Genomic DNA, 23893 nt, shown 5'->3' on the forward strand with positions numbered 1-23893 from the left:
TCGGAATTTACCAGTGCTTGAAAGGTAAAAAGGAGGAAAGATAAAAGATTCAGAAGGAAAGCATAATTCATGAATTGATTCAGAATTCAAGCCTAACTTGAATCTGGAAAAGTGGGTTCCAGATTCTTGGTTGTCGCAAAATGCAAGTCCACAATCTCCCTGTTCCCAGCTTCAGCTCTCCAGTGGTTGTCAGGAGAAGAGCTGGTCTTGTGGTAAAAGGTAAAGTGTGCCATCAAGTCTATTTCGACTCCTGGTGCCCACAGAGCCCTGTGTTTATCTGTGGTAGAATACAGGAGGGGTTGACCATGGCCATCTCCCGCGCAGTCTGAGATGATGCCTTTCCACATCTTCCTATATCGCTGCTGCCCAATATCTGGGGAACATACCAGCAGGGCTTCGAACCGGCAACCTTCTGCTTATTAGTCAAGCATTTCCCCACTGCACCACTTAAGGTGACTGATCCAAAAAAGAATGTAGATGCCCCCCAAAAAGAGACCAGGACAAGAAACTAATGTAATAATAGGCTGCCAAAAATTCAGAATGTACCTGAAATTGGGTATCTTAATAATATAATTTAAAAGTTCTACATAGAACTACACACATTTAAAATCACACCATAAAAACATTCCTGTGCAAGCAACAATATAATACAAAATCTTATAAAGGAATCTATAAACATGTCCCTGAATAGTCAAAGCAGGCTCACAGTGAGCCAAATCCTTATGAAGACCGGATGCCTTTCCACCAAACAATAAGAAGTCTTTTCAAAGTCTTTTTCAGTGGGTCATTTAGGAACATTAGGAACATAGGAAACTGTCATATACTGAGTCAGACCATTGGTCTATCTAGCTCAGTATTGTCTTCCCAGACTGGCAGCGGCTTCTCCAAGGTTTCAGGCAGGAGTCTCTCTCAGCCCTGTTTTGGAGATGCTGCCAGGGAGGGAACTGGGAACCTTCTGCGCTTCCCAGAGCGGCTCCATCCCCTAAGAAGGGGAATACCTTACAGTGCTCACACTTCTGGTCTCCCATTCATATGCAACCAGGGCGGACCCTGCTTAGCTAAGGGGACAAGTCCAGCTTGCTATCACAAGACCAGCTCTCCAATGAGTCAGACGCGTTTCAGCGTACAGTATGTCTTCCTCATTGACCCATTCCTTCATGAAAACATCACTTTTGCAGACTTCTGTAGACAAAACAACCAAATTATATTATTAATATACCCATTTTCAGGTACATTCTGAGGTCTTGAATTACAGCCACACCCAGGTAGTGTGTGTGTGTGTGTGTGTGTGTGTGTGTGTGTGTGTGTGTGCGCGCGCCTCATACTACATACACACAGATTTGCCTCCATAAAGCTCATTCCAAGGGCCGGAGCCACCACTGAGCGAACGGGTTCAAAGACACATCAGACACGGGGGTGTTATTTTGGTCCCAAATGGGGCGGCACAGTCCCAGTTGGAGCCGAAATCGGCCGGGCCGGAGTGACTCTCCCTGCCTTAAAGGCAGGGAGACCCACTCCTGATCTCGCTGCCAAGTAATTGCCTTTCTAGCATATCTAGCTAGGTCTGTCCCTGTACGGTGTTACTATTTGACAGCCTGTTTTTGTCCCCCCGCCCCCACTTTTGGCACCTCTAGAAAGCCATGGTTATCGCTCTTTAAAACATTAATTAATTGTACCACCTGCTCAACGCTTTTGCTATTTACTCTTTTATTTTCTGAATGGTCTTTCAAAGGGGTTGTGGGTACAGGCTGGAAGTCACGCAAATCCTCCTTAAAATAATAGCCCCCAACAAAAAGCGGCACCAGATCCCTCCGTGAAACAAGAGGGCGTACTTTTACATGACAAATCAAAATATTGTTTGGGGGTGCCAGAGAACCCTTTTACTTGCCAAGAACTGGCTTCAGATACTCAGGGTTTGGGGTTGTTTTTTGTTTTGCTGCACCTGTTACTCTTGATAATGTCACCGGCACCTAAAGGCATGGAAAAGATGCCGTTCCAGTGCTTGTTTATGTATGAGTGACAGCGAAGGGATTATAGAGAACACACAGCCAAAAATATTGGAAGTTGAAGGGCTTTTAATTCCCCCTCTGGTAGAGATATGCCTGGATTCTTAAGTTGCCTCCTTCCCCCCAAGCCATGCTTTCAGCTAACGCTTTGCTGTTCCAAACCATTTCTTATGAAATGGCTTTGATTTTTATAAAATGCTTTCAGGTTGACATAAGTTACTGGAACATAGGAAGCTGCCATATACTGAGTCAGACCCTTGGTCTATCTAGCCCAGTATTGTCTTCACAGACTGGCAGCGGCTTCTCCAAGGTTGCAGGCAGGAATCTCTCTCAGCCCTCTCTTGGAGATGCTGCCAGGGAGGGAACTTGGAACCTAGATGCTCTTCCCAGAGCGGCTCCATCCCCTGAGGGGAATCTCTTCCGGTGCTCACACTTCTAGTCTCCCATTCAAATGCAACCAGGGTGGACCCTGCTTAGCTAAGGCGACAAGTCGTGCTTGTTACCACAAGACCAGCTCTCCTCTCTGGTTCAATGGGGGGGGAGGGTGTGACTTTTTATGTAGGCCCACGAGCACAAGAGTTCTCATACTCTTATTGTATTGTATTGTTGAACTCCAGCCCCCAGCCACAGTGGCCTTCCACTATTTCTCTGTGTTGTAACCCCCCAAATGGGTGGAGGCCTGATCGAAGTTTGATACCTTTGGTGGAGTTATGTATGGGACCCCTCTGAATCCCAAATGTTGGCGAGCCAACAGGAGAGGGTTGTGGCCTCCGTGTTTTGCTTGTGAGCTTTCCAGGGGCATCTGACTGACCCCAGTGATAAAGAAGATGCCAGCTAAATGGATCTTTGACCTGATCTATACGAACACCTGAAGCTGCCTTCTGCAGAATCGGAGCACTGGTCGGCCTATCCCAGTACGTCTACTTTAGATGGAGGCCGTGCAAAAAATTTTCCCAGCTCTGCTACCTGAGATCCTTTAACGGGAGATGCCATTGACTGAATGTGGAGAGAGTGGATAGAGAGTAGAGATGAGTGTTCTGAGTGTTCTCTCTCAGAACACTAGAACCTGGGGTCATCCCGTGAAATTTTGATTGATTGATTGATTGATTGATTGATTGATTGATTGATTGATTAAGTGCCGTCAAGTCGGTGCTGACTCTTAGCAACCACATAGATAGATTCTCTCCAGGATGATCTGTCTTCAACTTGGCCTTTATGGTCTCTCAGTGGTGCATTCATTGCTGTCGTAATCGAGTCCATCCACATTGCTGCTGGTTGTCCTCTTCTTCTTTTTCCTTCCACTTTTCCCAGCATTATGGACTTTTCAAGGGAGCTGGGTCTTCACATAATGTGTCCGAAGTATGATAGTTTGAGCCTGGTCATTTGTGCCTCGAGCGAAAATTCTGGATTGATTTGTGCTATGATCCATTGGTTTGTTTTCCTGGCTGTCCATGGTCTCCTCAAAAGTCTTCTCCAGCACCCAAGTTCAAAAGCGTCAATACTTTTTCTCTCTTGCTTCTTCAAAGTCCAGCTTTTGCATCCATAGAGTGTCACAGGAAGAGCCATTGTCCAAACGATTCTAATCTTTGTAGGTATAGACACATCATGGCATCTAAATATCCTTTCCAAGGCCTTCACTGCAACCCTACCAAGTGCTAGTCTGCAGTGTATTCCTTGACTGCTGGATCCTTGACAGTTGACGGTCGATCCTAAAAGGCAGAAGCTACCCACCATTGTCAATTCTGAGGCTGGTTGCTGTACCTATGAAATTTAGGACCGACAAAAGGAAGTACTTTTTCACATCATGCATAATTAACCTCTGGAATTCTCTGCCACCGGTTGAGGTGATGGGCACCTGTTTGGATGACTTTAAAAGGGGCTTAGACAAATTCACAGAGGACAGGTCTCCAAGGCTACTATTCTTGATGGCTACAGGATGCCACCAAATGCCAGTTGAAGGGGAGCAATGCCAGGAAAAGGGGCATGCCTTCATCTTGTGTGGCTTACCAGAGGCATTTGGAGGGCCACTGTGGGAGACAGGTTGCAGGACTAGATGGGCCTGATCCGGCAGGGCGTTCTTGTCTTATTAACCTGGGAGCTTCTGTATGCATAGCTCCCTGCAGGTGGTTCTTATGGCTGCCACACTTCTAAAAAAAATTAAAAATGGTTGGTTTGTTTTTTTGTCACTGATTGTCAGGAAAAAGAAGGAGGTGCAAAAGTGGGCGGGGGGGGGGGAAGACCTGCAGTGGTCACACATAGTGGGGATGAGGATATGCAGCTGCTTCCATGAAAAGTGCTCGCTTGGCTGCATGAGGCTGTGAATAGCAGAAAGTCGGGGAGAGGAAGGAAAGCAACATATTATTTTCAAAATTAAGACTGGGTTTCTTGCTGAAGGCTGGGATTAAAGGTGGGTCACAGCAGGTCTGGAAAAAATTGAAGGTTGCTGCACTGGAAGTTCCTGTGCTGTGGAATTTCTCAGCCATGCGAAATAATCAGAATTTTCCCCAATGGTGCCATGAAAATTAAGCAGGCTTTTTGAATAGATTTGGCGGCGGCTTCTTTTTTTAACCTGTGTTTATTCGTAAGTGAATCTCAGTGTGAGTCTGTCTTCCAAGGAGCCTGATCTGCATAAGGCTGACTATAGAGCAGACTGTTCTGTGCCAGGGAAATTGGGATGCCTTTTGCCAAGAACTGGGGTGCAGCAGACCATGTGGGGAGGGATAAGTGGCTTACAAGCGGCTGCGGCTGCTCCCCACCTTTCCGAGACTGGAGACGCTGCAGTGGAGAGGCTGTGTCAGTTTCTGGGGGTTCCCAAGAGAGCGCTGGCATTCTGAAATACCATGCCTCTGTTGTTCTGTGCACTTCTGAGAAAGTTGCCTTCTACGGAGTCAGAGCAGTGGTCCATCTTGCTCCGTTTTGTCCACACTGACTGGCAGCAGCCTCTTCCCAGCTCTACTTGGAAATGTTAGGAGTCAAACCTGGGACCACCGGCATGCCACACATATAGGAACATAGGAAGCTGCCATATACTGAGTCAGACCATTGGTCTATCTAGCTCAGTATTGTCTACCCAGACTGGCAGCGGCTTCTCTAAGGTTGCAGGCAGGAATCTCTCTCAGCCAGCCCTCTCTTGAAGATGCTGCCAGGGAGGAAACTTGGAACCTAGATGCTCTTCCCAGAGCGGCTCCATCCCCTGCAGGGAATATCTGACAGTGCTCACACTTCTAGTCTCCCATTCAAATGCAGCCAGGGCAGACCTTGCTTAGCTAAGGGGACAAATCATGCTTGCTAACACAAGACCAGCTCTCCTCCTTAATACCAGCTCTCCTCTACCACTAAGCATTGGCCCCTCCCCTAAATTTCCAATGGCCCCCATGGTCAAGCAGACCAATAAAATGAGCTTTCAGTAGTCCAAGTCAAACACTCTAGCTACTACACCACATTGCTTTATGATAACAGGGCTTACCTTAACAACTACTACTACTATTACTACAACAAATGTTCATATACCACTTTCCAACAAAAGTTCTCAAAGCAGTTGACACAGAAAACTCAATAAAGATGGTCCCCTGCCCCCTTTTTACAATTTAAAAAGAAGCATGTTAGACACCAGCAACAGCCGTTGAAGGGATGCTGCGCCGGGTATGGATAGGGCCAGTTGCTCTCCCCCTGCTAAATAAAGAGAATTGACACTAAAAAGTTGCCTCTTTGCCTATTTAGCAGGGGTTCCCTGAAGATATGTTGGTGCTTGATAATGAAACTCCAAATGGTGTCCCACCCACCCCAAAATTAACCTAGGTCTCAATCCACCACAAAGTTCTCCTGCACAGCCTTCGTTGGGATCAGGCTTGTGGCGAACATCTTGATGGGTTTGTGGTCCAGGTGTCTGGTTTGTGGGAGTGGGACATCCTGGAGTGGGACATTTCGCACTGGGAACCCTGCCAGCCAGTGTTGCCGTTCTGCGTTTCATCAAGAAATCTGTGCATAAAGACAGAGCAAGCTATCAGCGTTTGCAAGCCCAACAGAGGGTGAGGAAAATTGGTTGGCACCAGAGGCAGCTTAATTTGAACGAAAACCAGGAGGTCGGAAATAGTATTCCTCCAAGCCTCAGCCCTTACCTTCACAGTAATCGCCCCCCCCCCCCCCCGCCGATTTCTCCCAACGGGACTGTGCCAGTGCAGCTCCATCTGTGGGCGTGCTTACTGTCAACAGGCCTGCGGAGTTTTAATCATTGTGTTGTCTAGATCGGCTCTGAACAAAGCTGGTTGGCGCCGCCGAGAAAATGCTGGCTATATTAGTCACTGATGATGAGAGGGACTCATCATCTGCCTGTAGCTTGGCAAAGGGAAGTTGGAGGATAAAAATGTGTGAGCAAAGACATGCTGAGCTGTCCTGAAGTTCGTATGTAGCTCATGTGCAAATCCACATGCCTCCCCCCCCCGGGGGGGCTATAGAGGCACCCCAGTTTGCAGGCGTGGAGTAGGGAGCAGTAGCAGTATCTCAAGGCCTAGGCCAGGGTGCTTTCCAGATTACACCCTGCAATGGGGTCACGACGTAGCTCTGAAGTCTGCTTCCACACTTCCTGTGTTCTGACACCGCAGTCCCTACGCGGACAGCAGTGTGCCATTCGGCTTTCCAATGCTTTGTTTCGAATTTAATCGCTGTGATATTGTGCGATGACGTTGTATATCTGGCGTTAAAAGGTTGTTGTTTTTTTTGAGTGGTTAGTTTCCGCGAGACTGCTCCCCCTGCTGTTTACGTTTTGAAAGCGATTTGCCTGAACAGAAGCATTTTGCTGCTGTTGAGAGGGTAACCTGGAAAGCGCCCAGGTTTACAGTGTCCGCAGGATGCGGTCATATGAATCCTGAGATGAGTGGCTAGGCTGCAGGCTTTGAATGGCCTCCACATCGACAGTGCCTGCGGGTAAAACACGAGCTCGTCAGGGAGAAATGTCCTCATGAAGACCACTCCCTGCTGTCCTAGGTTTCTACTTTCAAGGGAGGGGTCTTTTTTCACACATAAGAGCTTTCAATAATGCCATCTCCTACCTGACTTCTCCCACCCACCCCCCTAGAAGTCTTCTGGTACATGGGTACATAGCAAGCAGCCATATACTGAGTCAGACCATGGGTCTACTAGCTCAGTGTTGTCTTCACAGACTGGCAGCAACTTCTCCAAGGTTGCAGGCAGGAATCTCTCTCAGCCCTATCTTGGAGATGCTGCCAGGGAGGGAACTTGAAACCTTCTGCTCTTCCCAGAGCAGCTCCATCCCCTGAAAGGAACATCTTACAGTGCTCACACTTCTCCCATTTATATGCAACTAGGGCGGACCCTGCTTAGGTAAGAGGACAAGTCATGCTTGCTACCTCAGTTTACCTTCTGTAAAATGGGAAGACAAATGGCCCACTTCACAGGATTTTCTAAGGTGAATGAGGGAATGATTATTCCTGTACACTGATCATTCTATAAAAATGGGTAGTAATCGTACATCACAGTGTCAAACACAGAGAAAGAGAGAGAAAGTGTGTTTGTGTGCCTCCTTCCTACTTTTGCTATGTGCATAGTCCAGGAGTTAAGCAGGCCTGAACCACTCCGTGACCTAGAGCAGGGCTTCCCAACCTGTGGTCCTCCAGATGTTACTGGACTACAACTCCCATCATCCCCAGCCACCATAAATGTTAGCGGGGCGTGATGGGAGTGGTAGTTCAGCAAAACCTGGAGCACCACAGGTTGGGAACCACTGCCCTAGCGTGAATGTTGATGTCATCAACTCCACAAAGCCCCTTAAGGGTCTTGGGGTTGCTGAATTACTGTGAGGGTTTCCCCAAGTCCTAGTCTCAGGTCTCCTGCAAAGATCTCACCACTTAATCGCCTTTCTGAATCACAGCTTGCTCTGCTGCTGGTCTTGTGGTAGCAAGCATGACTTGTCCCCTTAGCTAAGCAGGGTCCGCCCTGGTTGCATATGAACATAGGAACAAACATAGGAAGCTGCCATATACTGAGTTAGACCATTGGCCCATCTAGCTCAGTATTGTCTTCACAGACTGGCAGCGGCTTCTCTAAGGTTGCAGGCAGGAGTCTCTCTCAGCCCTATCTTGGAGATGCTGCCAGGGAGGGGACTTGGAACCTAGATGCAATTCCCAGAGCGGCTCCATCCCCTGAGGGGAAGATCTTCCAGTGCTCACACTTCTAGTCTCCCATTCATATGCAACCAGGGCAGACCCTGCTTAGCTAAGGGGACAAGTCATGCTTGCTACCACAAGACCAGCTCTCCTCAGAATTTGGCTACTGAGGGTGAGACATAAATGTGTTTATCAGGAAGAAATATGTTTATATAAAATTCATCCGAATTGTCAGGGTATCTAAGAATGGCTAGTGGCCAGTCACACAGGCTCACCCTAAGCGACCTCACAAGGTGGCTGTGAGGATAAAAAGGAAGAGTAAGCCAGGTATGCCTCTCTGGTCTCCTTGGAGAGAAATGAAATGCATAACTAACTACATGAATGTGGTGCACTATTGCAGGTTGAGGGGGTACAGAAGCAAATACACTGGAACCTGGAACACACCTGGAACTTTCTGATGCTCTTCCCAGAGTGGCTCCATCCCCTGAGGGGAATACCTTGCAGTGCTCACTTCTAGTCTCCCATTCATATGTAACCAGGGTGGACCCTGCTTAGCTAAGGGGACTCTTGCCTGCTAACACAAGACCAGCTCTTCCCTCAGGGATGGAGCCACTCTGGGAAGAGCATCTAGGTCCCAAGTTCCCTCCCTGGCAGCATCTCCACGATAGGGCTGAGAGACATTTCTGCCTGCAACCTTGGAGACGCCGCTGCCATTCTGGGTAGACAACACTGAGCTAGATAGACCACAGGTCTCAGTATATGGCAGCTTCCTATGTTCCTATTATACCACGATAATCTGAACTAAAAAAAATCCCAGGTCTCAGAAAAGGCTGTGTGCTTCTCCATTTCCTTGCACTGTTAGTTGGTAGCCCAAGCAGATCTTGTGGTTGCAGGTGCTGGATTTATGTTTCCAAGTGTTCGTGGGAGTACCAGTCTTTCTCCTTCATTTCTGGATCCAGGAGTCAGGTTATTGTGCTCTTTTCTCCTTCCTTTTCGTCTATCTCTTTCCTCAAATTTGGGACAGCAGTAAGCACTGCAAGCCAAGTTGTCTGCCATTCAAAGACATGCTTCATGGTTATTTTTTCAAGTTACAAGGCATGAGGACCAGAGTTACGAACCCTATATTTCATTGATGACACATACATTTTTAATACAGGTAGACTCCGTTATCCACAAGGGTTCTTTTCTTCACTACAACCACAGACAATGGGGCATTGTGGAATGGGAAATGGAGTGGTTTAGGTTCCTGGAGGCTGGAAAATGGGCAGAAAATGTGGGCAGGGGGAACTTTGGGTGAAAATCAAATAAAGTACCCTACCATGCTCCTCCTCATGTCTCCAGCTGTCCAGGAATGCCCCTCCTCCAGTCCCAAATTCCCAATTTTCCCACCAAAGATGGCAGGAAAATGCTTTTTTAAAACCAAATGAGCCACAAAATGGCTCCTCTTCACAAAATGGCGGCCAGAAATGACCTTTGAGGTCATTTCTGCCCATTGCAAAACCACAGATATGTGGTTTTTAACCCTTTTGGATCCGCAGGTAATGAGGTTGGGTGACAATTAGGCGACCGTGGATACGCGGAACTACAAATAACAGTATCATGTATAGCGAGGTCCACCTGTATTAAATGCGTTTTTGCTGGTGATCTGATTTGCACAAATATTTGTTTCAATTAACTCTGTTTCCCTTCCTCTGTAATATCCAGCATATGGTATCAGTTAGTGTAGATCTCCATCTCTTAAATCGATCACCTAAACCTGTTGTGAGGCTTCACATGTGGTGTTCCATTCATTTGCCTATAAGCGTGTGGGTCTTGGCGCTGTTGATCCTCAGTTCCTAATTAATCTGTGCCCTACCAAGGGGAATCCTTAACATACCTGTCTTCATTCATTCAGTCATCTCTGTCTCAGCTGAAAAATATATTGACTCCTATTAGAACACAACATTACTTTAGGTATTGAGGGTTTCTGATAAACCTCTTTAAGCGTGTTGTTATTCCATTCGTTATTATTTCTTAAAATCAAGAAGCTTGGGTTTCTTTTTTCCTATTGTGTTATAAGCCTTTTAAAAAATAATTTGAATGTTGCTAACAATACAGAAGAAAAGTAACCACAAGCCAGCTCTACTATGCACTCTGATAACCTCATGAGAGTTATTTAAGAGAATAAATCCCTAAAGATAAAGTCTGATAGTTGAGCCTTTTGGCTCTGAGCAGTTTTCTTCGGATATTTCTTCACCTTTGCTAGACTCGACCACTAGGAGGATTAACGTAGATAGGTTCATTTTAGACTTTCCAAGGGAGTTAGCAGAAGACTGTTCCTAGTACTATCAGTTATGCTCCTGACTCCTATATTGCCTTCGTAGTCCAACACCTTGGCATGGGCCAGCAAGAAATGAGCTTCTCCTGCCTCCTGTTGGGTCTGAGTCCAGGTCCAGCAAAGACCAGTAGTAACATAAGAAGCTGCCATATAGTGAGTCAGACCATTGGTCTATCTAGCTCAGTATTGTCTACACAGACTGGCAGCGGCTTCTCCAAGGTTGCAGGCAGGAATCTCTCTCAGCCCTGTCTTGGAGATGCTGCCAGGGAGGGAACTTGGGACCTAGATGCTCTTCCCAGAGCGGCTCCATCCCCTGAGGGGAATATCTTACAGTGCTCACATGTAGTCTCCCATTCAAATGTACCCTGCTTAGCTAAGGGGACAAGTCATGCTTGCTACCACAAGACCAGCTCTCCTCTCCAGTATCTTGGAGATGCCAGGGAGGGAACCTGGAACCTTCTGCATGCAAGCATGTAGGTGCTCTTCCCAGAGCAGCTCCATCCCCTGAGGGGAATATCTTACAGTGCTCACAAGTAGTCTCCCATTCAGATGCAACCCAGGATGTCCCCTGCTTAGCAAAGGTTGACCATTCATGGTTGCTACCACAAGACCAGCTCTCCTCCTTTGGCTACTGTTGAAAAACCGGTTGTTTTCCATGTATCCATGTTGGCTTATCCAAAAAGCAGCATTGTTTGCAGTGCCGTAGTCAAGTTGGGGGGGATGGGAGTTCACACTTGCTCAGAACTAGGTAGCTAGACCTCCAGTCCTCCATTATGAATTCCTGTCAGGATCAGGTGGCATCAATACTGGGAGATTCCCAGTCTCTTGACTGGCCCTCCTTGTAAGGAGCCATTCAAGACTGCTGAGTGGGGAGGGAAGAGACAGAATGCCCTTCTAAGGTCCCAGCATCACTCCATCCACCGGCAGCCCCTGTGTGGACTCCAAAGATATGCATGTTGTTTGTGCATGCTGGGAGGCCATGGCTAACTCCTACTTCCCAGGCATGTACAGGAGGCATGTACAAAATCCATGGACAAGCACCTGTGAAAACGCCATGTGAACTTTTGATGCCAGTTCTGATTTTGTAAGGTTTGAAGCAGCCCTAAGAGTTTCTGTTTCTAGGTGGTGTGCTAATGAAGAGACTGCTATCCAGGTTATGCGTCCAGTGGGAAAGGTGTACAGCTTGCTGGATTTTCTTTATTAAACCATATCCATTCGTGCTCTATAGGGCACCTGGTCGGATCTCCCATGCTTTATCTCTTGGGCTTGAAGAAAAGTGTTGTTATCATCATCATCTTTATCATCATCATCATCATTAATATGCCTTTTTAAACACTAGCATAATGGCTCCACTCAATTTTGCCCTTGACTGTTTAATTGTACAATGACGGTTTCATGACGGATTTGCCAATGGCAAACATGCAAAAAACATTAACTTTATTTATGTTTTGGATTATTAATGTAGCTCTTAAAATTATTCCAGTTAGGTTTGATTGAATTGTTTCTTCTCCTTCTCCTTCTCCTTTTTTTTTCTTTTGGGTGTGTGATACTGTCGTTTAATGGAGCGGTAAATAAGAATTTCTGATAATGAGCCCAAGCATCTGTCACAACAACCTGGCGCCGGTTATTAACATTTCCATTAACGGCAGGGTGGGCAGCGATAATATGGAAACAGCACAGTTAGAACAAAATAAATAGTTGGTGTCAGGCTGAGTGGGTGTTAATTACTATTTTATTTTATAACCCCAGAGAGGAAGGGAGCAAATATATATATATATATATATATATATATATATATATATATATAGTAGTAATGTGGCTTATGAAGGTCATTGTCTGCCAAGAGAAAGCTCTCAGGAGGAACAGATAACCAGGGCTATCTTCCCTGGGTGGCGATGTTTTATGGCTTCCATTTGCAGTCTGTTAAATGGGCACAGAGCAACGAGGCAGCGCTGGGCAGAGGTGATTGCATTCCCATCTGCAAGAAAGAAAGGAAGCATGTTGCTGCTTGAGATTCTGTTTCGATGTGAGCAAGTTAGCCACCCCCAGTTAAGCGGCCAAAAGGAGACAGAAGCTGGGGTCGGAATGCTATGGACTCTTGCCCCCTGACAACCCGGAGAAGACTAGCCTTGCCATGTCCCCTGGAATTTAGGGTAGCCCCCCCCCCAAGTCCTGCTATGCTGCTTCATCGTGGCGGGGGGGTGGGTGTTCCTGGGAGGGATGAGTGAATTATGCTGGGAGGTATACTCCCAGTAGGGGCACCCAAAGCACGAAGGTCATCCCAGCTGCCCAGCTAAAGCAAGCAGGCACCTATATTGGGCAGCAGCGATATAGGAAGGTGCTGGAGGCGGACGATCACTTCAGTAACGACAAAGGCATCATTACATACTGCGTGGGAGGAGGCAATGGTGAACCATTCCTGTATTTTACCAAGAAAACCACATGGATAGACAAAATGGAATGATTGTCGATGTAGTGCCAGATGATGGGCCCCTCAGGTCGGATGGCACTCAACATGCTACTAAGGAAGAGCTGAGGATCTCTCAGAGTACCTATGGTGTTTATGACACGGTTAGACTAAAGCCTTAGGTTAGACATCTAGCAGCTGATGTTGCCATGCGGGAAAAGAAAATCCGAAGCTGCAAAGACAGAATTACAATGGGAACGGGGAATGTAAGAAGCATGAATATGGGAAAGCTTGACACAGTGAAAGATGAAATGAATCGACTACAGATTGACATCTTGGGCATCAGTGAATTAAAATGGACTGGAATGGGACACTTTCAGTCAGACAATCATACCGTTTACTACTCAGGACACGGAAACCAAAGAAGGAATGGTGTTGCTTCCATAGTCAGGAAGGATATAGCAATGACAGTACTTGGATACAATGTGGTCAATGACCGGCTAATATCAATTAGATTTCGTGGACAACCCTTTAACATGACAGTTCTTCAAGTCTATGCCACAACGACTGATGCAGAAGAAGAGGAAGTTGATGAATTTTATGCTCAAGTTCAGTCTGAAATTGACAGAACATGCAAGCAAGGTGTGATGCTGGTGGTTGGAGACTAGAATACCAAAGTTGGAAAAGGTAAGGAGGAAAACACAGTCGGCCTATATGGCCTAGGAAACAGAAATTAAGCAGGAGAACAACTTATTAGTTTCTGCCAAGCCAATGATCTCTTCATTGCTAACACATTCTTCAAACAACCAAATGGTGAAACAGACTGGTTCCAGATCGGCAAAGGAGTAAGACAAGGCTGTATACTTTCTCCTTCTTGATTCAATTTATATGCTGAACATATACTGAAAGAAGCTGGATTGGAAGAAGATGTGCGTTGTTTTAAACTTGGAGGAATAAACATCAATAACCTGCGCTTCGCTGATGACACCACTCTGATAGCTAAGAATGCAGATGATCTGCAAGCTCTAGTAATGAAAGTCAAGGAACACAGTGAAAAAATGGGACTACAATTAAATGTAAAGAAGATTAATGACAACGGGTACAGCAACCAGCCTTAGAACTGACCATGAAGAAACTGAAGTGGTAGATAGCTTCTGCCTTTTAGGATCGACAGTAAAGGATCCAGCAGTCAAGAAATACGCTGCAGACTAGCACTTGGTAGGGTTGCAATGAAGGCCTTGGAAAGAATATTTAGATGCTGTGATGTGTCTATACCTACAAAGATTAGAATTTTTTGGACAATGGTTTTCCCTGTGACACTCTATGGATGAGAAAGCTGGGCTTGAAAGAAGCAAGACAGAAAAGCTTTTGAACTTGGGTGCTGGAGAAGACTTGGAGACCATGGACAGCCAGGAAAACAAACCAATGGATCCTAGAACAAATCAATCCAGAACTTTCACTTGAGGCACAAATGACCAGGCTCAAACTATCCTACTTCGGACACATTATGCGATAATCTGGCTCCCTTGAGAAGTCCATAATGCTGGGAAAAGTTGAAAGAAAGAGAAGAGGACGACCAGCAGCAAGGTGGATGGACTCAATTACAACAGCAATGAATGCACCACTGAGAGACCTTAAAGGCCAAGTTGAAGACAGTTCATCCTGGAGAGAATCTATCTATGTGGTTGCTAAGAGCTGGCACTGACTTGACGGCACTTAATCAATCATCAATCAATCCCGGCTTTTGGCTCCTCCCCCCAACTGCTAAATTCCACCCAGATTTACATGGATTTCAAATGCATTGCCCGGATTTTTCTCCTGATCCGATCACATGAGAGGGCAGAGAAGGAGGGGGAAGAATACAAATCTGCCAGATAAATAAATAAATAAAATGCAAATTAGCTGTTGTGTAATTTGCATAATGTGCAAATTAGGCCACCTGGATTTGGGAAGCTTGACTTTGGCAACCCCAGAGGGGATGCCCTGGGCACCTTTTCTTTCCAAATGCAAAGCAATCCATTAAGCACTCCATGCTGGTGTTCTTAGAGGTGTTGCACGTATAGGGAATTCTCTCTGGTAAGAGATACCCTTCTATTACAGCAGAGTGCACAGAGGCAAAACACAGCGGAGCCTGCCCAGGCATGCGTGTCTGCTAAGAGCCGAAAGAAACTTGGAGCCAGTTCATAGTTTCAAGTCAATATGAGGAGTCTTTATTGGAGACTCCATTCTAGATAGTAAAGTGGAGAGATAGTATCTCTAATCTAGCTAGCTAGCTGGATGCAGACAGATGCTGTCTGCATCTCTGTTTGCACACATGGTGCAGAGAGAGGCAAGCATGAGAGAGGCAAGCAGAAGAATGGAGGAAAGGAGGCAGGAAGGAAGGATGTCCCTGAGAGTAGCAATCTACATATCAAAGGGATAGTGTCAGAGCAGTAGAGAGGAGGGATGACCAATGTCTTGACCCCTCTAGCCCTCTGACTCACTAATCTGCCCCCCTCTGTCACTGAGGCATGACACAGTGCAGAGTCCTTCACTTCCAACAGTATGCATGTCCAGAAGCAAGATGGCATTGAACTAGGGTCTGGGATGGGTTTCTAATATGCAACCATATTTTATTTAACTGTGTCAGGCAACTACAGGGGTACAGCTTTGCTTCTAAGGAGCGAGTGCAGCCACAGGAAGGGGAGGGGTGGGGTTTCTCCCTGCCACATGGTATTTTACTGTTTTGTGCATGCTCGTGGTCCAGAACACACACACACAAGCGGAGAGGTCAAATTTTGTAAAGCAAAGTTTGTAAGAAAAGGAGAATACATGGAACCAGGAAGAATAGAGATCACGATAACTATTTGCACTGGGACATCTCACAGAATCAACCGTCCAGACCTAACTGCAGAAAATATGAATCTCTTGGTTTCAATTTCTGATGCGCCTTTTCCCGAGGGCTCAAAGTGGTCAGCAACAAAAATGCACCTGATGAAAATAAAATAGCCAGTCCAATTAAGGTTACCCGCACGCCTGACCATTGAATGCCATCCCAGAGAGGAATGTTTCCCAGGCTCTTGGGGGAAATATTTGCAGCTCAGACTTTGATATAGGGTTGCCAACATTTCATTGCGTTGTCGACATTTCATTGGGACACAAGTTTGTGGGGGCTGGCAGGTGTGTGCCGTGGTGATCAAGAGCCTGAGTATCATTGACATATAAGTAATTGAATTAAATGCCATTGAATAAATGAGGGACAAATGCTGTCCCTATACGGACCTGAAATGAGGGTAAAAGGTAAAGTGTGCCATCAAGTCTGTTTCGACTCCTGGCGCCCATAGAGCCCTGTGGTTTTCTTTGGTAGAATACAGGAGAGGTTGACCATTGCCCTCTTCCGTGCAGTATGAGATGATGCCTTTCAGCACCTTCCTATATCAGTGCTGCCCGATATAGTACCCGCAGGGATTTGAACCAGCAGCCTTCAGCTTGTTCGTCAAGCATTTCCCCGCTGCGCCACTTAAGGTGGCAGACATCCTGAATAATGAGGGACAGTTGGCAACCAAACGTTGACCTACCTTTTAAGCAAAAAAAAAGAATTCCGCCATTGTGGGGGCATCCCCGTTGAGAATACCTCTCTATGTCCCCTTGCATTGATTAATCCTGAATGGATTGCTCCCTAGTTTGAAAAGCATTCGGTTCTATTTAGCTTTCAGACTGCACGTTTCGAGAAGCAGGGAGAGCCAAGGTGTGAGTTGTTTCCCCCCGACCCCGTTATGTCCAGAAGAGAAAGGCCCTCTGACCTCAAGCCAGACAAAAAAAAACAGTAATTATGGGAAGGAGAATAGAGACGATGGATTCATTTGGTGGAGGGAGCGAAGAGGTTTCAAAGGACTCTGAGAAAGGCAGCGGCAGCCAATCTGGGAAATGCCACTTCGGCCCTCAGACCCATCCCTGTTCCCGGCTTATGATGTGAGCTCTTGCTCTCACTTCTCATCCTCCCCCCTCCCCTTTCTTCTCTTAAGCTCCAGCAATGCCTCCGCAGAAGATCCAGGTCAACGCCCTCTCTGCAAGCCAGCTGGAAGTCGCTTGGGAACCGCCTCCCGTTGACAGCCAGAATGGGAACATCCAAGGCTACAAGGCAAGTGTGCCGCGCTCCTCCACAGCGGTGGGTTTCCCTAGAGCAGGTCGGACTTTCCCTGCTGGGGCTTGTCATTTTTCTCCCCCAGTTAATTAGCAGAGCACTAAAGAAGCGACCCCACTCCAGTTGCAGAGCAGAAGTTGCCTATGAATGGGAGACTAGAAGTGTGAGCACTACAAGATATTCCCCTCAGGGGATGGAGCCGCTCTGGGAAGAGCAGAAGGTTTCAAGTTCCCTCCCTGGCAGCATCCACAAGAGAGGGCTGAGAGAGACTCCTGCCTGCAACCTTGGAGAAGCCGCTGCCAGTCTGTGAAGACAATACTGAGCTAGATGGACCAATGGACTGACTCGGTATATGGCAGCTTCCTATGTTCCTAATGCAGAGTTGAGTTGTTGCAGCGATCGAGAGAAGATCCGTGGAGATTCTTGCAGAACTAGTCTCTGTAGCCAATGTAGCCAGGGAGCCATGTAGGGGTGTGGAGAGTATACGGGTGTCTGTTTTGCTGCAGGCACGCACGTTGGGAGGCTGCAATTGCCAACACAGCCGTGCCTGATGCAGCATTTGTCCACGTTTTCATCAGGATGGCTAACATGAACATAGGAACCTAGGAAGCTGCCATAGACTGAGTCAGACCCTTGGTCTATCTAGCTCAGTATTGTCTTCACAGACTGGCAGCAGCTTCTCCAAGGCTGCAGGCAGGAATCTCTCTCAACCCTCTCTTGGGGATGCTGCCAGGGAGGGAACTTGAAACCTTCTGCTCTTCCCAGAGCGGCTCCATCCCCTGAGGGGAATCTCTTACAGTGCTCACCCTTCTAGTCTCCCATTCATATGCAACCAGGGTGGACCCTGCTTAGCTAAGGGGACAAGTCATGCTTGCTACCACAAGACCAGCTCTCCTCTCTCTCCCTCTCCCCCTCCCGCACCACTGCCCTCCCCCCCCCACCCACCACACACACACACCCTGAAGGGAAAAGACGTGTCAGCCAATGGCCTCAAGCGACAAGGGTGTCAACATTTGCAGGAGTGGCTCGTCCCAACCTCCCAGCTGGGGGCACCAAGGGAGGCACAGCTGCCTCTCCTTCTTGCTCTCCTCTCGCCCACCCCGCCCTGCCCCAGCGTCAATGAGAGCCACACTGCCTGCAGGCCGGCCATTCATCAGGTAGAGTGGTGTGAATAACTGCACAGCTCTACCTGCTGAATGGCCGGCCTGCAGGCAGCACAGGGAGGGAGGGAGAGGAGCAAATGGAGCTCTGGGAAGAAGAGCCTCCTTTGTCATGCCCCCACCCCCCACCCCCGGCTCCTTAGGACAAGCCACTTGGTGGTGGGCATGGCTGGATCCGCTGAATATCAGCATCGCATTTTGCAAGCAACTGGCTGCCATCTCCAACTCCTCCGCAAAGGCACTGTCAGCACAATCAAGTGAAAACAGATTGCTTGGTTTGCCTTGTGGGTATTTGGCGTCTTGCCAGAGACCAGAACCTTGAATTTGGGCTCAGCAACCAACTTGTCAAAAAAACCCAACCCAAAATTGGAGTCCATGAGAACGGAAGAGCAGCCCTGTTGGATCAGTCCAGAAATCCATCTCATCCCACCTCCTCTTTGGCACCATGGCCAGCCAGAGTTAGGCAGCTGTCGCTCTCCCGCGATTGCTTCCCAGCAACTGGTATTCAGAGACAAACTTACCCCTAGTGCAAGGTTTCTCAGCCTTGGGCCTCCAGAAGTTGCTGGACTACAACTCCCATCATCCTCCCCTTCAGCCACTGGGACTCAGGATGGTGGGTGTTGCATTTCCGGCAGCATCTGGGAACCTAAGGTTGAGAGCCCTTGCCGTAGTCTCCTTCTCCGCCACGAATGTGTCCAGTCCACTTTTAAACCCATCTGAGCCAGTGGCCGTCACAACAGCTTGTGGCAGAGAGTTCCATAAGAACTCTGTGTTGTGTGAAGGACTCCTTTTTGTCTTCCATAAAAACATGAGTACAGCCCTACTGGATCAGGCCCAAGGAGGCCCACCAAGCCCACCATCCTGTTTCCCACAGTGGCCCACCAGATGCTCTGGGGAGCCCACACAGGCAAGAGGTGTGTGCATGCCCTCTCTCTTGCTGTTCCTCCCCTGCAACTGGCATTCAGAGACATCCTGCCTCTGAGGCTGGAAGTGGCCTATAGAGGATGCTCCAGAGATTCCTGGCCCTCCTGCCAGTAATAGGCTCACCAGAGTGTGGACCAAACAGGCCACCCTGGTTAACAGCCCTGCCAGCCGCGTTCCCGATGAGCTGTAGCTTCCAGTCACTCTTCAGAAGCAGCCTCGTGCTGAGTAGGTGACCGTCCTCTCATCGGGATGCTGCCAGGGCGTGGATAACTAGAGCTTCTTGCCTAGGGAAAAGCAGCGCTGGTGAAAAGCACCATGGCCACTGCGGCCACCTGGGTCTTTAGTCGCAACACTGGACCCAGGCCCAAGATGGGCCTCGGCTGAGGGCCTATTACAGCTCTATAAGCAAAGCTTTGAGGTGGTCCAAGCACATGTGTCTCGCAAGCCCTGGAGCTTGGCTGGCGTTCCTGGCCTGGCTTGTCCTCTGCCTGTGCATCAGAGCCGCAAATGGAGAAAAGCGGAGCCAGTGAAGATCATCTGGCATTACTGCTTGGCAGAAGCCAGCTGCCTGCTATAACAGTTTGTATATATTCCCCCCACCCCGCCCTTTGTTTGTGCACAGCCTGTTCTAAAAGCTTGGCTTGTCACACCAAGGCAGGCTCTCTTGGCTGGGCATGGAGGTCAAGTTCCTGGCTTGCCCAGGAAATGATGATGCACCATGACGTTCATTAGCAGCAGGGCCGTGGCCAAGCTGGGGCAGGGGGAGGTCCTGCTAGGGGGCAGTTGGGGTGAAGAGGTCTGTGTATTGTTGCCCCTGCTACTGATACTAAAGTAGAGCCAACGGAGTGCTGGGCGCTGAGCATGGAAGAAGAGCCTGTTGGGTCAGACAGAGGTCTGTCTAGCCTAACAGAAGATCAGCCCTGCTGGATCAGGCCCAAGGAGGCCCACCTAGTCCAGCGTCCTGTTTCACACAGTGGCCCACCAGGCGCACCTGGGAAGCTCACCGGCGAGGACATGTCCTCTCTTCTGGTTGCAAGCACGACTTGTCCCCTTAGCTAAGCAGGGTCTGCCCTGGTTGCATTTGAATGGGACACCATAATCAAGCACTGTAAGAGATCCCCCTCAGGGGATGGAGCCGCTCTGGGAAGAGCAGAATGTTCCAGGTTCCTCCTTGGCAGCATCTCCAAGATAGGGCTGAGAGAGATTCCCGACTGCATGCAACCTTGGAGAAGCTGCTGCCAGTCTGTATAGACAATACTGAGCTAGATGGACCAATGATCTGACTCAGTCTATGGCAGCTTCCTATGTGCCTATGTTCTGCTGTTGCTTCCCTACAACTGGTATTGAGGGGCATCTTGCCTCTGAGACTGGAGGTGGCCTATAGCTACCAGACCTAGTAGCCATTGATAGACCTGTCCTCCCCTTTCAAAGTCATTCAAACTTGTTTTCTGTCCTGATTCTCCTACCAGGCAGCATCACTGGATGATCTCACTTCCTCTCAACCAGGCATGGTTTTATTAGGTCCCTGCCCAGGATCTGATCTACACTGGATGGTGGCTGGATGGTGGTGGTAGTAGTAGTATTAGAGGGGTATTAGAGTTATTTAGTTTATAAAGTGCAGTGAGAAAGAGTGATGGCAGGGGTTCTCAAACTTGGGTCCCCAGAGGCTGTTGGACTACAACTCCCATCATCCCCAGCCATATTGGCCTTTGGCCATTGGGGCTGGGGGATGATAGGAGTTGTAGCCCAGCAGCCTCTGAGTGATGGGTAAAACAGGTGAACAAGAGAGGAGTAAGTAAATTTAGTTGGGTAGTGAGTGGGCTTAAGCATCCCAATAAACAAACCCTTTCCCATCCGTCCAGGTTTACTACTGGGAGGTGGACAGTCGGAATGACACAGAAAAGCTGAAAGTCCTTTTCCTCCCAGAGACAAGCGTCCGGCTGAAGAACCTGACCAGCTACACCAAATACCTGGTCTGCATCTCCGCTTTCAACGCAGCCGGGGACGGGCCAAAGAGCAGCCCAGAGCAGCGCAGAACACACCAGGCAGGTAAGCGCCTGCTTTCCACCTTCGCAGCACGGCCTCTCTCTCGTGCACATCTAACGTTGCACTTCCCTTCTTGTGTTTGGAAAGAAAACTGCCAGAGACACACGGTTTGGGAAGGATCAGGCACAGGGAAGTGGTGTGCATTTCACCCAGAATCCAGGACCTTTGCCCAAACATAGGCATCGCCGACTCAAATCTGAACATTCTGGCATGGAACAAAGTATCCCAGCCCAATGCAGATGTGAGTCCAGCTGTGAAGCCTACAGTTACTCAGAGATCAAGATCACACTAACTGGCCTTTTGGGACATCCATTCCTTGGACATCTTGTGCCAGGAGGGGCCTGCCCTCCTAGGGCTTTACTAGTGCTCCCCTACAACATATGGATCTTCCTTCTGTGGAGTCAGGCGTTTGGTCCACCAGGAGGCTTGGCAGACAGGACTGTCACCCCAAAACTCCTCCGGAAGAGAGTGCATGCATTCACACACCAGCCAAACTTACCCCGAAGTCCATTCGAGATCCTTGGAAGCACTCCACACACAAACCGGGCTTTGTCTTCTCAATTCTAGCTTATCTTGATGTATTTTTGGGTTTTTAAAATGCTGGTTTTAAGCGGCTTTTTCTGAAAACTCCGGAGCAAAGAGGGAGAGGCAGTCACTGATGTAGAATCTTTAACATGATAAGAGGGAAACCCTCTTTAGGAATGCAGTTACAGGCTTTAGAAATCTCCCCCGCCCACCACTGGCTAGAAGGAAAACACAGAGGCCATGTGATGTGAATCTGCACAAAAGAAAACCCGAGAGCAGAGAGGAGGGGCCGCTTCCCCCAGTGCTGCGAGTGTAATTCAAAGTGGTTTCGCTCCACATGTGTTTGAAGCCATGTGTGAATAACTCCCAGTATTCTTTCTGCTGCTTGGCCGCGGCTTTCCAGGGTTTTAGACATGGGCCTTTCCCAGCCCCTCCCGTAAGGTGACAGAGATCCACATCTGCCTAGTGCTTTCTGTTTACGGTAAGAAGTCCAAATACAGAATTGAGCGAGGGTTTGGGTTTTGAGACCTGCGTTCGAACTGGCCCGCTGGGAGGGATCTGCAAATCAAAACTGATGCCGGAAAGGGCAACGGAACAGAAAAGAAACAGAAAGAGAATTTCGGTAGCCAGGGAGCAGTTTTACTGACCGAGAAAAGATTTGTGCTATTCGTTACGCGATGCGTTTCTTGCGCTGCTCAGTCTGTCGGTATCTCTTTCAGCCCCCAGCGTCCCCAGCTCCTTGACCTTCTCCGAAATCACTTGCTCTACCCTCAATGCTTCCTGGGGGGAGCCCGCTGCAGCCAATGGCATTCTGCAGGGTTATCGGGTGATCTACGAACCTTTGGCCCCGGTCCAAGGTAAGAAAGCCAAGCAAGGGTCTCTCTGCCCCTCCTGGGGTGGGGGCAGGACGCCTGTCACTCTAGTGACTCCAAGGGAGCTTGGCTCATCTGTCTTTCCCCCTGCCCCCTTCTCCGTCCACTTCGTGCAGCCGAGGCGGGAGGCTGGTGCCTGTGAACACTCATGTCACATTTCTGTACCTTGGAAATTGTAGGTCTGTATAGGGAGTTGCAATCGCTATTTAAAAAAAAAAATCTCCAGCATTCTCACAGCCTATAATTCCCACCATTCATTGGTGGGGGGGAGACACAATGATATCAACCACCAGATGCCTCTCTCTGAATGAGAGCTCTGTAGATTTGCTTGTTTTATTACTTTCCCCCAATATATATCTATCCATCTAGCCTAGATGGGCCCTCATAAGAAGATCCTGGCCGGCTCAGACTACAGGCCCATCTAGTGCAGCATCCTGTTTCCTGCAGTGGCCATTGGCCAACCAGACACTTCCACAAAACCCACACGCAGGACGTGGAGACAACTGTCTCACCCACTGTTGCTTCCCAGCAGCATCTGGCCCACCGCCTCTGAGCCTGGAGGTAGCCTACAGCCATCATGGCTAGTAGACATCCTCCGCGAATTGGCCTACCCGCCATCGAAGCTCGTGGCCGTCTCCACATCCGGAGGCAGCAAAGTCTATAAAGTTAAGGGCGCTTTTTTGTGATAAAGGGCTTCCGTTGGTCTGTCTGGCCGATCATTTTCATTGATGACTCTGGGTCCTAGTGCTATGGAAGAAGGGGGGAATGTCTCTCGGACCACTTTCTCTGCACCATGTACAGTTTTGTAAACCTCTATCATACCGCCCCCCACTTAGTTTGTTTTCTAAACTAAAAGGCAAACTTCAAGACAACTTCCAAGTATTTAACAGAACCATTTACAGCAACCACTATAGAACAATAGAGCCAAAGGACACAAAAGTGTCAAACACCGATACCGCAACATGAATAGCAGCAATAATAATAATAACAACAACAACAGAAATCACCATCAGCCAATTACAAAAAGCAACTTTACTGGGAACAGCCTATATTCTGCGACGATATCTATAATAATAACAGAAACAACTCTGATAATAAAATTCTGGCATCCCAGGTCCTTGGGAAGGACTCGATGTCTGGATAAAACAAACCAGTCAATAACACCTGTCTGATTGTGTAAACAAAAATAAATAATAATAAATGAATATTTATATACCTCTTCCCAACAAAAAAGTTCTGAAAGCAGTTTGCACATCAAAGTTATAAGGAAATAGTCAACTGTCCCCAAAGGGCTCACAGTCTAAAGGGCAGACCCTAGCAACAGCAGCCACTGGAGGAATGTTGTGCTGGGGCTGGATAGGGACAGTTGCTCCCCCACTGGTAAATACAAG

The 23893-nt window shown here is 48.1% G+C and overlaps 1 protein-coding gene across 9 annotated transcripts in view; it reads left to right on the plus strand.

Annotated features, from left to right (window-relative positions):
* Positions 1-23893, plus strand: part of SDK1 (sidekick cell adhesion molecule 1) — a 733784-nt gene that overhangs the window by 664491 nt on the left and 45400 nt on the right. For all 9 annotated transcript variants that reach the window (XM_053276314.1, XM_053276315.1, XM_053276313.1 and 6 more), the window contains 3 exons: positions 16857-16972; positions 20922-21108; positions 22350-22487. In XM_053276314.1, the coding sequence (XP_053132289.1) occupies positions 16857-16972; positions 20922-21108; positions 22350-22487 (441 nt within the window). The remainder of the gene's footprint in view (positions 1-16856; positions 16973-20921; positions 21109-22349; positions 22488-23893) is intronic.

The sequence above is a fragment of the Hemicordylus capensis genome, chromosome 13, assembly GCF_027244095.1.
Source record: "Hemicordylus capensis ecotype Gifberg chromosome 13, rHemCap1.1.pri, whole genome shotgun sequence".
In the NCBI taxonomy this organism is placed as follows: Eukaryota; Metazoa; Chordata; class Lepidosauria; order Squamata; family Cordylidae; genus Hemicordylus; species Hemicordylus capensis.